Genomic DNA, 17,345 nt, shown 5'->3' on the forward strand with positions numbered 1-17,345 from the left:
AACTGCAGCTATTCTAAACCACACAGGCACATGAACAGCAGCGAGCAAGGATATCAGGCAGTCGCTGTACAGTAATGACCTCTGGATGCACTTTAGTCAAGAGGTCTGTTTCAGCAGTTCTATTTTAGAAAGTATACTCAAAATATCCTAAAAAATACTAACAGCACAGAGGGGCAAAGAGAATAGGGTTTCATACTGCAGAAACAAAAGACACACAACACACAGTTTATAGGTACTGGTACTGACTAATTCAATTTGAATCTAATCAACCGGGGTGTACAGTATTGCAATGAGACCGTCATGTGAAAGAACTTCAGTATTACAATGCTAAAGGCTTGGCTAGATACAGCGGAACACAGAGGCCAAGCAGAATAGATTTCCAGTGATGCCATGATATCAGAGCATGTAATTCCAATACATCCAAGTTGAAAATATAAAGACGACACTAAATAATGGAATGGCCTCTCCAGGCCACTCTTTCACAGCAGCAACACAACTTGCCATTCATAAATACCTCAGAGCAGGGTTGGAGAGCAAGGGAGAGGGAGGAGGTGTCCAAAGCCCCGGTCAAAAAGGCAAGTCTTCAGGAGGGATTTACAATTGTCCTATTACAGACTTGCCCCTGCCCATTTAACCCCTCAGTGGGAAAGTACTACATAAATTCTTCCTGTTCTCTCTATAGGAAGCATTAAATAAAACCCCAGATTATCTAAAGATCCGCATATCTCCATTATTACCCTTGGCATGCTGTTGGTCACATGAAACACCCTCCCAACCCCGGCAGCACAGATGTTCTGGCTGCTTTTTACAGGTTAGTTGAGAGAGCACCAACTGTTTTTTCTGTGTTTACCATGTTACCCTATACAAAATTTCCTTCTGATCCCTAGTCTTTGCTCATAACATCCCAAAATAGTTAGTGCTTTTCTCTAAATCCTTTCTAAGATCCTTTCAGGCAAATGTTCGCAAAATATGGCTTCTACCAGATAACTTAATAACAGTGGTCTTTATAACAGCTTAGAATAATTTTAGCCAAATACTTTCATCGTACAACCTAGTATTGGAGTAACTTAATTATGGATTGACATGGAGTGGAAACATTGGGTAAATGATTAATAATCACACCCAAATTGGTTTCCTTCTTTGTTAAAAGTTACATTTTCATCATGAAAAGCTTCACGGATCCTAATATGGATTACTTTACAGAATCCATTTGCCATTCTTTAACCCTACTACATGCACCTTTGGAATGTAGAAATAAAAAGTCCTGGAATCCCCAGCAGGTCATTGAGAAACATACCCAATTTATAGGTGATTTTAGCCGAGGAAGGTAAAAACAATAAAATAATCCTTGCATTTGATATAGCGCTTTATTATTTTGTTAAGACATCTCAAAGCACTTTAAAGGATATACAATAAAGTGGTGTCACTGTATTTTGTGGGTGAACGTAAAAGCCAATTTGTGCATAGCCATGTACCACAAACAGCAGAAAGATGACTGAAAGTGCAGAGATTTATTTTAGAGAAAGAAGAAGCCTGTTTCTGTTCTGTAATATTCTATGATAAAAAAAATCAAAAACATCCAAATTGGCGTGATTTGTAATTTTTGTTGGAAAATTGTAGTTAGATTGTAATTAGATGGTGACTGGTTTCAGATTTCTAATCTGAATGGCACTAAATTAAACCACATGCTGTAGATAGAATTCTCAATCTGAGCAATATTATAATAATAATCCTTGCATTTGATATAGCGCTTTTTACATCTTCTAGACGTCTCAAAGCGCTTCACAGAATAGACTGCAAAGTGAATTGACTGTATATTTTGTGGGTGAAACGAGGCAGCCAATTGCACACAGGAGTGTCCCGCAAACACTCATGGATTGAGTGACCAAATTATAATAATTTATAAATTATTACAAAATTAATAATTTATAATTAATTATAATTAACCCGGGCGCACACACACAGCCCGGAACTCGGGTGTAATATTGCTATGCACTTTCCCAGCGCTTTGGGATGTCCTCCCGACGTGAAAGGCGCTCTATAAATGGAAGCTTGTTGTTGTTGTTGCTCAATTTCAGAGCAGCCCTGGCAGAATACTAATCAATTATATTAATATACTGATTAAAACCATTTTAAATTTAGTCAAATGACTTTGTAAAAAGGAAACAAAACCAAAAATCTGAAGTCATGCACTAAGGAGTGGGGTTAACTGCCATTAAGGAACACTAGGGAGGGAGATATACACACTAACAATAGACATAAAAAATGGGAGGGCAACTTGATAAAGCTCATAAAAATAAAGCTGACGGGATCCTAGTTTTTATAAATAGCAACACAAAGGTAATGCTAAACTTGTACAAAATCATGATTGGGCCGCAGTTGAAGTATGTCAAGCTCGCACAACAACAACTTGCACTTATATAGCGTCCTCCACGCAGGGTAGCATCTCAGAGCGCATAAAAGGTACCAGAAATGGTACAGAGAAGATTCCCTGGAATAATACCAGGGATGTGAGGTTCTATTTATCAAGAGAGAAGAGAGAACAATTATTTCATGAGGATAGACAATGCTAAGAATCTGATAGAGGTTTTCAAAATTGAGAGGACTTGATAAGGCAACCTGAGAAAAAGCTTTCCAGTGGTCAGTCACTCAGAGACAAATTCAAGATCATTACCCAAAAACAAAAGGCGAGGTTAAGAATTTTATGATGTATAAGAAGGTTCTTAGGACATGAAATGCCATAAACAAAGACAGTGGTTGAAACAAAGTCCTTGAGAGCTTTTAAAAAGAAATTGGAGAAATTGAATCTAGTTTAATTTTTTGAGGCGGTCCCTTACGTGGAGGATAGGAGTGCCTATGGAAGTTGTCTATATGGACTTTCAGAAGGCATTTGATAAGGTTCCGCTCAAGAGATTATCAGCAAAAATGAAAGTGCATGGAATTGGAACAACAAAATAGACATGGTTGTGACATGGTTGGTAATTGGTTGGGAGTCAGGAGACAGAAAGTAGGAATAAAGGGAACGTTCTCTAATTGGTGGGATTTAACAAGTGGTGTTCTCCAGGGGTCTCAGCTTTTCACTATATACAGTGGACGCCGGTTAGCCGGACAGATCAGAGCAGGACGTTTTGTCTGACTTAAGCGGCATCCGAGGCTAACCAAAGTTCCATTACCTCTTCCCGCCCCAGCAGAGGAGCGGCAGCGGCGCCTCCTCCTGCCCACTGCTGTTCCCAGTGGATGGGAAGTGGACCAATTAGCGAAGGCTCTGAGGTGATTGACAGCCTTGGAGCCGTTTGCGAATGGATAGGCACTCCAGCCATTAACAAGCAGCTCTAGCTGTCAATCAATCCTGATTTGACTCCTCCTATCTCCATCCTGGAGCTGCTCGAGACACAGAATGTATGACGGAGTACATTCAGCAGTGACTGCCGCTCCTCCGCTGGGCATTTTGTCCAGATTAAAAACATTGTTATACGAATGCATCGGGGCCGGGTGTCTCGTCCAATATTGATATAGATATATTATATATCACTAGTAAAACAACAATTTCTGTCTGCGTTTCAAGAAGGATTTCAATAACTGATTGACGTAGAGACATGATTTATACCTCATTGGAATGGCCTTGTATCTAGCAGTAACATGGTCATATTTGTTTTCGGGTAATTCCTATCGTTCATGAGTTATTTTTAGTTTTGTGTTTTTCGCTGCAGTTACACCTGGCGGCTGCCGATCGAAGTGGCACTGTGGCATCTCGCGTCTCAGGACACCTACGTATGTACGCGCACATACCCCTAGTGGCCACACCGGCTGACTATGTCGCGGTGGCATTGTGCATCACAGCGCACGTACCATATGTATGCACACGCTGCAGTTACACCTGGTGGCAGCGCCGGCTAACAGTGGCGCTGTGGCATCCTGCGTCAGAGTACACACAAGGCCAAGTGGCGGGATCAAAATAAATAACGCAGATGAAGCTAAGTCGCGGCAACCACAAAAAATTACATTTTTAAAGCGCCGAGTCCACCCACTGAGTCCTCCCACAGGAGTCCTCCTCGATGAATATAGATAAAGATGAAATGTCTGTATGTCAATCTACATTCCAAATTGGATCCTTTAGTTGCAAGCATAGCTGCAACGTGTACAGCTAGTACATCTATAAATGACTTGGATGAAAGAATAAGAGTTATGTATCCAAATTTGCAGATGACACGGGAGGAGGCGCAGTTAGTTGTGTAGATGGGAGCAGGAAATCACAAAGCCACATAGGCCGAGTTGGCAAAATTGTGACAGATGTTGGGATGTGTGAGGTCATCCACTCATCTTAATGGTGAGAACCTGGGAACTATGGAGGGGCAAAGGGTATCCATGGCCATAAATCACTAAAAACTAGTTCACTGGTACAAAAAGTAATCAAGAAGGCTAATTAAGTGTTGGTGTTTACCTCAAGTGGGCTGGTATACAAAGGTGGGGAAATTATGCTTCAGTTGTACAGAGCCTTGGTCATACCCCATTTGAAATGTGAATTGAAAACTAATCTACTGTGTTTAGTTTTCGGCATCACACCTCAGAAAAGATATTGACCCCGGAGGGGTTATAGTGCAAATTCACCAGGGTATGAGGGTTAAATTATGAGGACAGATTGCATAAACTGGTCCTGTATTCCCTTGAGTTTAGATGTTTGAGGTGTGATCTAATTAAAGTGCTTAAAATAATAATGGGTTTGATAGGGTGGTCCTATCGTATATACACAGAAACTATTTCTTCTGGTCGGGGAATCCAGAACAGGGGGGCATAATCTTAAAATTAGAACTAAACCTAAATTTAAGAGTGAAATTAGGAAGCACTTTTTCACACAAACAGAAGCAAATCTGGAACTCTCTCCCCCAAAAGGCTGTGGATGCTGGTTCAATTCAAATATTCAAGACTGAGGTCGATAGATATTATATATGTAAGCATATGGAGTAAAGGAGGGTAAATGGAATTGAGGTATAGATCAACCTTGATCTAATAGAATGGTAGAATAGGCTTAAGGAGCTGAATGGCCTACTGCTTTCTCATGTTCCTATTAACTGAAAAGTGGAGAAAACGCAGAGGAATGGAACTGAACATATAGCACTGTAGAGAGATATACAAGTATAATGGACTGAATGGCATTCTTATGTGATGAAACATTTGGCTCGCAAAAGCTGGTGATTTTCCCCACACAAGCCTCTAATCATGCTCGCAAACTGCTTCTCATACCCTTTAATATTACTTCCCTTTTAAACTAATTTAAGTACTCTTAACATTTAACAAACATTTAAGAAAATTCAAATAATATCAGATTTTGCAGGAAAGAAAACTATTTGAGACCATTCAAGAAGTTTGCACAATTTTCCTTGGCCATTTTCAGTTATGAAGAAACCTCCAACATTAAAAATATGAAATAATAAATCTACAAAATGGAATTCTGAAAAATAAAAGCTGAAAGATCCAGGTAATTTTGGAGATGAACACCTAATTGTGTAGGCTAACATCAGAAAATACATATTTTGCTTTAACCAATCATATTAACAATCACTATCTGGATCTAAGAACACATAAGTTATGCACAGTGCTTAAGCACTGACATTAAATTCAGTTAGTCAGACCTACTTTTTTTTTAGGGTCAGCCAAGTGTCTGACGCATGCAGAAACCCATCACCAGTTGGTGTTTTCAAACCAAACATGCACCCATCTACCCATGGAAATTCCTGTGAATGGAATGCACTCTCTCCCTGGAGGGATGCATTCTTCTTACTCTCTTTCACACTCCCATCCACCCCAAAAGGAGAATACCTTTTCAAAGAAAGACATCTCATAGTTGCAAAAATGTCCTTTGGATCTTCAGTTGTAAATTCAGTACAGTAATGTGCGTTCTAATGCAATAATTCAGTGTGAAAGATACAATGTTTACATCTACATTATTATGAAATTATGTTTAGAATTTAGTAATCATTTTAAATCAATGAGATTTTGTAATTACAAAGAAATCCATTAGAACACATATTAATCTACAGTTCATAAATTAATTAGAAACTTTGAGTTTTATCATTTAATTCCAATACCTGCAAAAAGCCCAGAATTATCAATTGGGCCAGGAAACATCCCACGTTCTCCTACACTGTACATGTCCCAGCTGTCGAAACCCACATATTTCTTCCATTGTTTAAACCACCTACTGTCTATCAGGTACCTAAAAGACAAAAGATACAGCAAGTTATTTTTCTGAGGAGTTAAAAACGCTCAATTTTCCTTTCCATAGAGGTCCCATGAAACATGCAAAACTTGCATCATAAAAGGCAGGCAGAAGCCAGTTGCTCGCCACCCCCCCATCAACAAGTCAGAAATCTAGAAGATGCACAATTCTGTAATATTAGCATTTGGTCAACAGTACAAACTTCAATGAGAATTATAAGCTGCCTCTGCATTTCAAACACTAGGAAAAAAGACCATCTATTATCCAGACCGGAAGGTAAGATAATCCACATCTTATTGTACTGCATTCTTTGAGGAAATAAGCCTTAAAATAAATTTGCTGCTTAATATTGTAACCCTCAATGTTTTAACACCAAGACTGAATACATTTTATAAATAGATGGCAAAAAAGGATGTGTTCTGACAACAACCAAGAAGGAGATAGCATTTTGAAGGGAGACCTCAATGATTTGTGCCACCCCTCGAAATCAGCACTGAAAAGAAACCTTTGGAAAGTCTAAATTGAGCTCCAATTGTTGTATCTAGTAAATAATGACTCCAGACCCGTAAAATTTCAGCTATGGAAAGCTTCTCGAGGATGCGGATATAACTATGAAGAGAGGCTAGGACCCTTCTTTTAGAGCTGAGAAAGTTTTGGGGGCAATTCAATAGATTCTTAAGATAATGAAAGAGTTTGAAATAATTATTCACAAAAAAACTCTTTCCATTGGTAGGGGATTGGAGGGCATTAATTCAACCTTGTCACTAAGGGAATGAAAGGAGAGGTTTGGAAGAATGTCTACTCCCAGAGGGTTGTCAGAATATGGAATGATTTGGCAAGGGTAGCTGTTGCAAAAAAGTCGATTGCAGTATTTAAGAGAAGAGAAATAGACAAGCACATGCAGAGGAAGGTTACGGAAAAGAGCAGAGATTTGGGATGCGATGGACGGCTTCTTAAGAGGCGCAAACAACAACACGTAAAAACTAGCCAAATGACCAACTTCTATGTATACTGGTGCAGAAGATCCTAAAACAGTGCAAGTAATATCTGAAGAAAACATCTGATCAATAAATGATTACAAATCAGAGTTGATTACAAAATAGCTACCACATTATGCAAGAATTTTCAGAGCATCAATTGATTTTTATGTGCTCTGTAGCCTCAGTGCTTCCTTCCAGCCATACCCGACACCATAATCAATTTTTGTCAAGATAGCACAGTGACCTTCAAGGTTACTCCTAGTCAATTTCACTCTTTATTTCAAAATAATATCATTTAAATACTACTATATTACCGAAACCAATATTTTATAATGCCAAAGAAGTAAGCTCCTTCCTAATGCAATGCAAAACATTTTTTAAAAAATCCATCAGCTGCTTGACATTTCACTAAAATGATCCGAAGATTCAATTACAGCGCCTGTACTAACTACATGCAGTTTGTTTATGATTCAAACAGAGCAGAAATTAATTGCTTCTTAAAAAATTGTAAATTGTTCAATAATTTCAATTCATGCTGTTATACAAATAAAATTCAAGAGCCAATTCATCAATTACATGAACATGGATCTTACAAGTGAAATGCAAAAGAGATGGTGAATTTTTTGTTAAACTTGTTGTTAAGTTTCATTACTGAAAAGTTGTTAAGGGCAGACATACCGTAACCACTATCTTCCCATCAAAAGCTACAGTATTTTCTTTCAGGGAACTTGCATCATCTCTAGATGGCCTTGACCTTGTTTATGCCTAAGGCAGCAGCTGGAATCAATGTCTGAAGCAGATACTCCTCTCAATTGCAATAGCACTCCATTCGCCCAGAAATACATAGTCACTACACTTTATATTAAATCCTATGAAGCGCTTTGTGGCGTTTCAATGACTAAAGGAGCTACATCAAATGCAAGGATTATTATTTTGATATTTCTAAAATGTAAATTTAATTGGATGGACTTATAAACAGGTTTTTGTTTCTATCACAGTAAAATAAAGTTATACTTAAATATTGTAAGGGGTAAAAACACACATCCTGTTGTGTAATGATTTAGGCAATCACAACCAAAGTAGATAATCAAAAGGTTACAATTATCCAATATCCCCAGGGAAGAAATAAGAACAGGTTTGCACCCTGACTGCTATTCAGGGACACTGACGTGATCACACAACCATGCATGTCTGGCGACAGCAAGACCAAAAGCTAAGCTGTGTTGCATCTAATGGACAAGGTACTAGAAAATTTTCAGGGCTCACATACATGCACTATTTATCATTATCGAGAAGAAAAATAGGGGAAAACTGGGGGAAAAAATGGGCATTAGTGGATCAGAAGATCAGGAGAGTCAGCTTCATAGCTTCATGTGTTCATCAACACAGCACCATTTTAAGGACATCTATAAAAAACAAAATCTAAAAGATGTTTATCTAAAACTAGCTGTACCCGTTGCAGCTTCGCTTGCAACCAAAAGATCCATTGTGGAATGTAGCTTGACACACAGACATTAGACTCAGCTGGAGGACTACAGTGGGAGGACTCCTTTAATATATTTTCTCTCTCTCTTTCTGTGTTCCCCCCACCCCCTCCCTGTCCCTCTCTCTCTCTCCCTGTCTCTCTCTCCCCGTCTCTCCCCCCACAAAACACAGTCACTACACTTTATAACATACTCTCTCAGTCTCTCCCTCTGTCTCTCACTATCTCAGTCGCTCACCATCTCAGTCGATCTATTTGTCTGTCCCACATGGAAGTACTCTAGTTCCCATGACAACCAGAAAAAAGTGCCTTTCATTTGTTGCAGAATATAGATGTATCTCTCTGTACCGTGTGCTTTCCTCTGTCGCTAACTAGTTGCTGAATACGATGAATACCTCATATTTCGGGGGTTAATTAAAGCATTTTTTTAATATGGTTCACCAATGGTAGGAGATCCGCACAACATGCCCAAAATATGCCCATGACAGTGCCAGATGCAAGTCCTTTCCAATGAGGTATAAATCATGTCTCTGCATCAATCAGTTATTGCACGATTGTCGGATACACTGACACACACACACAGACACTTTGTCTTTATTAGTATAAGATGGTCCAAATTTGCAAATATCATACTTTATTCAGTAAATTTTATTTGTTTTTCAATGAATCAATGCATGAAAGATAATAATAATCTTACATTTGATAATAGTATCTTTTACATCGAGGACATCTCAAAGAGAGTCAACAGATATAATAATAATAATCCTTGCATTTGATATAGCGCCTTATCATAACTTTGAGACATCTTAAAGTGCTTCACAGAATATACTACAAAGTGTTTTGATTCAACATTTTGTAGGTGAATGTGGCAGTCAATTTTCACACAGCATTTGTCCCACAATCTGCTGTGAAGCGAATAACCAATTTTATTTGGAAGATTGTCGGCCAGGACACTGAAAGAAACTCCCTCCTCCTTTTGAATAGTGTTGTGGGATCTTTAATGGCCAGCTAAATAGGCAGCTGGGACTTCAGTTTAATACATCATCCAATGGATGACACCTCCCAACAAAATAGCACTCTCCTACAGCATTGCATTAGAGTGTCAGCTTAGAGACTACAAGTTCAAAGTCCCAACTTGGATCTTGAACCTTTGACTCAAGAGGGCATAGTAATACCTATTGAGCCAGGTTAGATACAATATAAAAGATTACAGACTCAAAAATATAAGAGAAAGGGAATTGGAATTCAAAGGAAAATATTAGAGTTCCTGACACTATTGACTTCTACAAACACCCCAAGAACAACACAGATGGCAGAGTCATGGGTTTAAATCCCAAATGATTGTTCTGGCTCACCAGTTCAGATCAATGAGATCACTATACACAATGAAGTGAGCTCTTCCTGCTCTAACCATACTTTGTTTTATTTATTGGTACAGATGCTACTCCTAAAGGGGATAAGGAATGGAAGGGAATGTTTGCTAAATACATAAATGGAGATCTGACAAAAGGGTAATTTGAATACTCATGTACATGCTCAATTTAATAGCAAATTTAACTATCTCAGTTCACTCAAATTAAATTAAAAAGCAAAGAATATAAGGTCTTTCCTCTCAGCTCCATCTTTACGGTTCTGTTTTCATTCTTATCATCCCAATGTCTCTACTTTGTATCCGCCAATGGCTTCTCCTCCCGCCCCCCACGATCATATGAGATATTCCTTTCGACTTAGTCCTCTCTATTTTCATATTGAATGCTCCCCGCTTGGTGATGTTACCCTCAAACATGGGGTTAACTTCCACATGCATGCGGATGATACCCAACTTTCTCTGCCTCCACTCTTTAATTCCATGACCGCTATAATACCATAAATCAAAATATTATCTCATCTGATATAACTAATTTTAATGCCAGCAGTTACTGAGGACATAACTAAATAACATCAGGTTTCAGATGGACCTCAAAATGGCTTGAAATTAAAAGCAAATCCTGCCCCCAGCTTTCACTTTCATACTTCAGTGCTGTGTGTAAGTGTCAAACTGAATGCTTCTAGTTAAGCACATCAACACAGCACTAATATATCTTTGAAGAAATTTGAAAACACGCTACATTTTTCATTCATAGGAGGGAGAAGGCCCTTCAGCCCATTTTATCCCATCTTCGAGAATATTCATCCTACAATCTTACATTATACTCTCGAGTCATTTCTTAAATGAGTCGAATGGGGTAGCTGGATAACTGCCAGCATTTAAAATGGATCACTAAAAGCATTTTTTTAAAAAAGAATTGACACTGACTGGTGTAAAACTGAACCATACAGATCCAGAAGACACCAGGTATTTGATCTCTGAGAGTGGTCTCATTTGGGACTTTGAAGATATATTTCCTACCCCATTTGAGCTATTTATCCAGAGGCAGCAGGCACAGAAAAACATTGGTTTCCCAGGAAATGTAAACTTTTGTGACTCTGCATTTAACTCCAGTTCTGTTTTACGTTTCCTGAGGGTTTCTCCCTTTCAATTTTGTTGAGAGGAGGAACAACAACAACAAGCACTTGCACTTATATAGCATCCTACATGCAGGAGCCTGGCCAGAACTGATGAGCTGGGGGTACGGAGTTTGGTCTGGGTAAGTATGCAGGCAGAAGAGTTCTGAAATGAGCTGGAATTTTTTTGAATAGTTGAGCTGGGGAGACCGGTGAGGAGTGAATTTGAGTAATTCAGGTGGAAGGTGACAAACGCATGCCCAAGGGTTTCGGCTGCATTAGGGGTAAAGTATGTTCGGAGCCAGGCAATGTGGCAGAAGTGGAGGAAGGTGATCCTGGTCAGGGATTGAATGTGGGGAAAGACAACTGGGGGTCAAACCGGACACCTAGATTGTGCACTGGTTCGGTGAGTCTGAGGGAGAGCCCAAGGAGGTTGAGGAGTTCAGATCCGCAGGAGTGAAAACGTTGATGGGAGCCAAGGATTGTCCACATTCAGCTGCACAAACTTTGTTCTCATTCAGACTCTGATGTCTGCCAGACAAGCTGATAGAACATTGGCGGACCTAGAGTTGATACTGGAGGAGGCAAAGTAGATTTGTATCTGCATACACAGAAGTTTCCCCCATGTCTGCGGATGACATCACCAAAAAGGAGCATATAGATGAGGAAAAGAGGGCCGAGGATGGAGCCCTGTTTTCCTTCCTTCAATGATGGTAACACAAAATCAATTTACAAAACAATTTGAGCTGAATGGACCACGAAGAATGATTTTTTTTACTAAGTCTGACCCAACAATCAAAACCTCAACACTAGAGCAATAACATTGTTGACTTCTGTATACAACATAGGAGCAGGAGGAGGCGGTTCAGTCCTTCGAGCCTGTTCCGCCATTTAATTAGATCATGGCTGATCTCTACCTCAACTAATCCTTTTAGTTCCAATTTTCCGTTTTCTCCCCATATCCCTTAAATACCCTGACCTACCACAAATCTATCAACCTCACTTTTGAAGGTGTGGATAGATCCAGCACCCATGGTCTTTTGGGGAGAGAATTCCAGATTTCTACCACCCTTTGAGTGAAAAAATGCTTCCTGGCTTCACTCTTAAATGGTCTGGTTCCAATTTCAAGTCGATGTCCCCTTGGTTTGGATTCTGCCACCAGAGGAAATAGCTTCTTTGTATCTACCCTATCAAATCCCTTTATCATCTTAAATACCTCAATCAAATCACCCCTCAACCTTCTAAACTCAAGAGAATACAATCCAAGTTTACACAGCCTTTCCTCGTAACTTAACCCTTTTAGGCCTGGTAACATTCCGGTGAACCTGCGCTACACCCCCTCCAGGGCCAATATGTTTCCTGAAGTGTTGTGCCCCAAACTGAATGCAGTACTCCAGATGGGGTCTGACTAACCCTCTATACAGCTGAAGCATTATTTCTTCCCCATTGTATTCCAGGCCCCTTGAGATAAAAGCCAACATTCCATTCACCTTTTTGATTACTTTTTACACCTGGGAATTAGTTTTTAGTGATTTGTGGATATGTAAAATTTCTTTACTCCTCTACGTATTCTCCAAATATTCTGCTTTATTTTTTTTCGGTCAATAGTGGATGACCTCATATTTCCCTACATTGAACTCCATCTGCCACAGCTTTGCCCACTCACTTAATCAGTCTAAGTCCCTTGGCAACTTTCTAAGCCCCTTGGTAATTTATACAAGACTAATGAATGTGACTAATGACCAGAGGAAGTCTGCACTTCCAAACGTATGCTCACCATGATTTTTATGATAGCATACAAAATCTAAACTGGTATCACTAGACATAGTGGAGTCTATGTAGCTCAGTGGTTAGAGCACTCGCTTTGCAAGCAAGAGACCTGAGTTCAATTCCAGGCAGAGGGCGAAACCTTGGGCAAGTTTCCTTACTCCACACGCCTAATAATAATCCCTCCAAAAAACAAAAACAATAATTAAATTGGTCATTTTCAATCTATGACTGTTTGTGGGACATTGCTGTGCGCAATTGGCTGCCGCGTTCGCCCACAAATATACAGTCAACTCACTTTACAGTATATTCTGTGAAGCGCTTTGGGACGTCCTCCCGACGTGAAAAGCGCTATATCAAATGCAAGGATTATTATTATTATTATTATATACAGTGCAGATGAGTTCAGTGACATCCACTCGTCCTGTGTTTCAAGCGCACTGGGATGCTATCCTGCGTGAGAGGCACTATATAGTTGTTGTTTTAGTAGTGGTATTGTACTTCTAGTCAGCGATTTGGCAACACTATTTCTTTTCAAGCATTTCAGGATGTGCTGCTTTTTTGTTGAGCACAATGTTTTCTGCTGGCAAACAATTAATTTGTAACTGAATCTAGTAGTATTGTGCTAGAAAATTGAACAGACTTAACGTGCCATTCAAAATAAAACCATTTAGTATATTATACAGAACAGAATGATCAGGAACTTAACTGACCACAAGTTGTACCATGACATAACTAACTTCCAATTATTTCAGATTGGATCCACAAAAATGAATGCTAGGAACAATCCTGCGTAGAAAATACAAAATACAAAGTACCTAGAAGACAGTAAACCTAAAACTCAAGTTTCTTTTTTTCTGGTCAGACTAATACAATGCAAACATACCATCAGAGGGACAATCCAAGGTGCTTAAATAATAATAATAATCCTTGCATTCGATATAGCACCTTATCACGTGATTGAGACATCTCAAAGCACTTTACAGAATGTACTATAAAGTGACTGTGTATTTTGTGGGCAAAACGTGGCAGCTAATTGCGCACAGCAGTGTCCCACAGTCGTGGATTGAGTGACCATTAACCCTAAAAAAAAGACCAGTCCGGACTAGGATTATGCCTCCCTGTCTGATTCACACCTTGTGGATTCACATTGTGGAGTCCTGTAGCTTAGTGGTTAGAACACTCGCCTCTCAAGTGAGAGAACCTGGGTTCGATTCATGGGCAGGGCAAAACGTTGGGCAATAATAATAATAATCCTTGCATTTGATATAGCGCTTTCACGTCGGGAGGACGTCCCAAAGCACTTCACAGAACACACTGTAAAGTGAATTGACTATATATTTGTGGGCGAACGTGGCAGCCAATTGCGCACAGCAATGTCCCACAAACAGTCATAGATTGAAAATGACCAATTTATCATTGTTTTGGGTTTTGGAGGGATTATTATTAGGCGTGTGGAGTAAGGAAACTTGCCCATGGTTTCGCCCTGCCTGGAATTGAACTTAGGTCTCTCGCTTGCAAAGCGAGTGCTCTAACCACTGAGCTACAGGACTCCACAAGTTTCCTTACTCCACACTCCTCTGTTTACCTAGCAGTAAGCGAGAACCTGGTTGTTAATTGATTGGCGAATCACTTTTTCAGGGGTAATAATTCCTTTTTTAAAAAATTTGGCCATTCAATCCATGACTGTTTGTGGGGCACTGTTGTGAGTATTTCACCCTCAAAATAGTCAATTCACTTCATAGTATATTCTGTGAATAGCTTTGAGACGTCTCGAAGACGTGATAAGGCACTATATCAAATGCAAGGATTATTTTTCTTAGATTCCCTTAAAAGTGAGTTTCTGATCCCAAAAAGAATCATGACTATCAAAATTAAGTGAAGTTAAACAAATGCTTCGATATTCTAATAATTACCAGCTTGAAGAATCTCCTTTTGAATTCCATTTCTAAACTTAAAAGATTCAGTACTCCCAGCTCTTCCGCGCCACAGAATCAACATTTTGTATTCTACCTTTATTACATGTGTAAAAGGTAGGTATAAAAAGCAGCCAAGCTTTCAACTATCTCTGGAACTTCCTCCCATCCTAAAAATCTATCGGCAAGGGAGAACTCTTCCGCCATATCCCCATACCACTTTGAAGTCTAATTCCCTCTTGAAAGCTACAAGGGACTCTCTCAACCGCCCTACTCAGCAGGGCATTCTACATCCCAACAACTCTGGGTGAAAAAACAATATTTTAATTAATAATATTAAAGGTTATTATTCCCCATTGTCTGTATATCATTCATTGAACTGCAGTGCAGGTGAATTTCCTCCAATTATGGCAATGCTGATGAGACTGCTAGATTTATGGAAGTGAGCTAGAGCAACACCTTTCTGAATCATCCTTGTTCTGTAGCTCAAACATTACAAAATAGCAATACAATAGAAATTTATCCTGTAAGAACATAAGCCCATCTTCAGCCACTCCTCAAAACACCTTTTGTTGACGACTTAATTAGGAGTTAAGAGTACAGAAGTTGTAGTGAAGTTTATGCAGAAACATTTCTTTCTGGCATCCAAAAACTCCATCATTCATTCAAAAACACAACAAAATACTCTGGATAGGAATAATAGGTTATGGGCATTTAATCTCCAGAACAGCTATCAGATAAAGTACTGCATAGTAAATTTAAGATTATTAAATGTATTTAGAATTTGAAACTGAAACAAAATGTAAAATTCGATGTACCCCTCACTAACTGTTATTTTCTTCCTGCTCCTGAACTGAATTTACGATCTGATTTTGTTTGCAATGTGGTTACTTGTAGGTGACACAGAGTATGATGCAATCATCTTACTTGAATCAGATGATAAAACATTTGAAGCTAAACTACGCATCATCATCTTTCACAAGATGTCGAGGATGCATCTTTCCATGGACAAAAGTTGCAAGTAGTAATATTGAAGAAGAGTGGCAAACAAATTCAAAAGATACTGTCGTCAAGTATCTCGCGTGCAAATCTATCACACTTCACGATTCTGTATTGCTCTAAAATAGTACTGTAAAACTTGAGGTACTGTTTGGATTAGATTTGTTTAAAATCCCAATATTACTCAGCGACTATTCCAGGTGGCTCGTGGACATCGGAGTTGGTAAAAGATACGAGCACTTTACGAATTTATCGACTCAATGCTAGGATTGATCGTTTTAAAGTGTACATTTAAATAGACGAGAATTCCTAAAACCTTCTGAATATAATGTGTCCTATTAAAATCCAAAGTTCAACGCACATCATCGAACTGTCCAATAAAGGCGACGCCGGAATCAGACTTTCGGCGCTGCTCTGACAGGCGGAGGCTGAAGGGAAGCACAGGGCTGTTTTAACCGTCACCGGTCTCCACCTGACCTCTCACTCTAAAAACGGCCTCCCTTCCCCATGACATAGCAAATACCTTTTAAACCAGCCGCCTCTTCCTATCCGCTCTCAATTCGCCCTCACCCTCACCCTTCTCTCAACCTCACCCTCACCCGGGCCCTTCTCTCCCCCTCACCCTCACCCGGGCCCTTCTCTCCCCCTTCCCCTCACCCGGGCCCTTCTCTCCCCCTCACCCTCACCCTTCTCTCCCCCTCACCCTCACCCGGGCCCTTCTCTCCCCCTTCCCCTCACCCGGGCCCTTCTCTCCCCCTCAACCGGGCCCTTCTCTCCCCCTCACCCTCACCCGGGCCCTTCTCTCCCCCTCACTCGGGCCCTTCTCTACCCCCTCACCCTCACTTGGGCCCTTCCCCTCACCGGGGCCCTCACTCGGACCCTCACCCCCACCCGGGCCCTTCCCCTCAGTCTCACTGGGTCCTTCGCCTCACCCTCACCCGGGCCCTTCCCCTCACCGGGGGCCCTCACTCGGACCCTCACCCCTACCCGGGCCGTTCCCCTCACTCGGGCCCTTCGCCTCACCCGTTATCTTCCCCTCATCGGGTTCTTACCACGAATCTCCCTTTTTGAGCAGTGTTTTCAATAAGTTCCCGATCTCATTCTTCTGGGTTTCCAGATCCGGGACGCCACCTTCCGCCATTACTCCCTCCCTCAGCGCCGGCCGAGCTCGCCCGCGCGCCGCTATTCGCGTACCTTCTAGAAAGCCGAAGCGTGACTCCGCCCCCAGCCCACGTGACTTCTCCTCGCCCCCTTACCAAAGCCCGCCCACGTGACTTGCCCTCCCTCTCTCTCTCTCGCGCGCACACACACACACACCCGCCGCGCACGCGCGTGTGCTACCTACCTATTACGTCACAGGGAGCGCGCCCGCTGCGCAGCAACCACTGGCCCGGGTCCGATGACGTAATCCAGAGGAGACCCAGACCAGAACCAGAACAATCCTGGATTTTGTTATAAGAGTGTAAGACTTTGCTCGGCGAAAGCAGACCAGGGGCCAC

The 17,345-nt window shown here is 40.6% G+C and overlaps 1 protein-coding gene across 3 annotated transcripts in view; it reads right to left on the reverse strand.

Annotated features, from left to right (window-relative positions):
• The window catches only part of usp4 (ubiquitin specific peptidase 4 (proto-oncogene)), a 56,264-nt gene extending 39,166 nt beyond the window's left edge, over positions 1 to 17,098 (reverse strand). For 2 of the 3 annotated variants that reach the window (XM_007890290.2, XM_007890289.2), the window contains exons 1-2: positions 16,899 to 17,095; positions 6,087 to 6,214 (exon numbers count right to left, since the gene is read on the reverse strand). In XM_007890290.2, coding sequence (XP_007888481.1) covers positions 6,087 to 6,214; positions 16,899 to 16,987 — 217 coding nt within the window. In that variant the 5' untranslated portion in view covers positions 16,988 to 17,095. Of the gene's footprint in view, positions 1 to 6,086; positions 6,215 to 16,898 lie in introns of all 3 variants that reach the window. The other variant, XM_042339436.1, reaches the window with a different exon arrangement.
• Positions 17,099 to 17,345: the final 247 nt, after the last annotated feature.

Source organism: Callorhinchus milii, unplaced genomic scaffold (assembly GCF_018977255.1).
Source record: "Callorhinchus milii isolate IMCB2004 unplaced genomic scaffold, IMCB_Cmil_1.0 Scaffold12, whole genome shotgun sequence".
NCBI classification, from domain to species: domain Eukaryota; kingdom Metazoa; phylum Chordata; class Chondrichthyes; order Chimaeriformes; family Callorhinchidae; genus Callorhinchus; species Callorhinchus milii.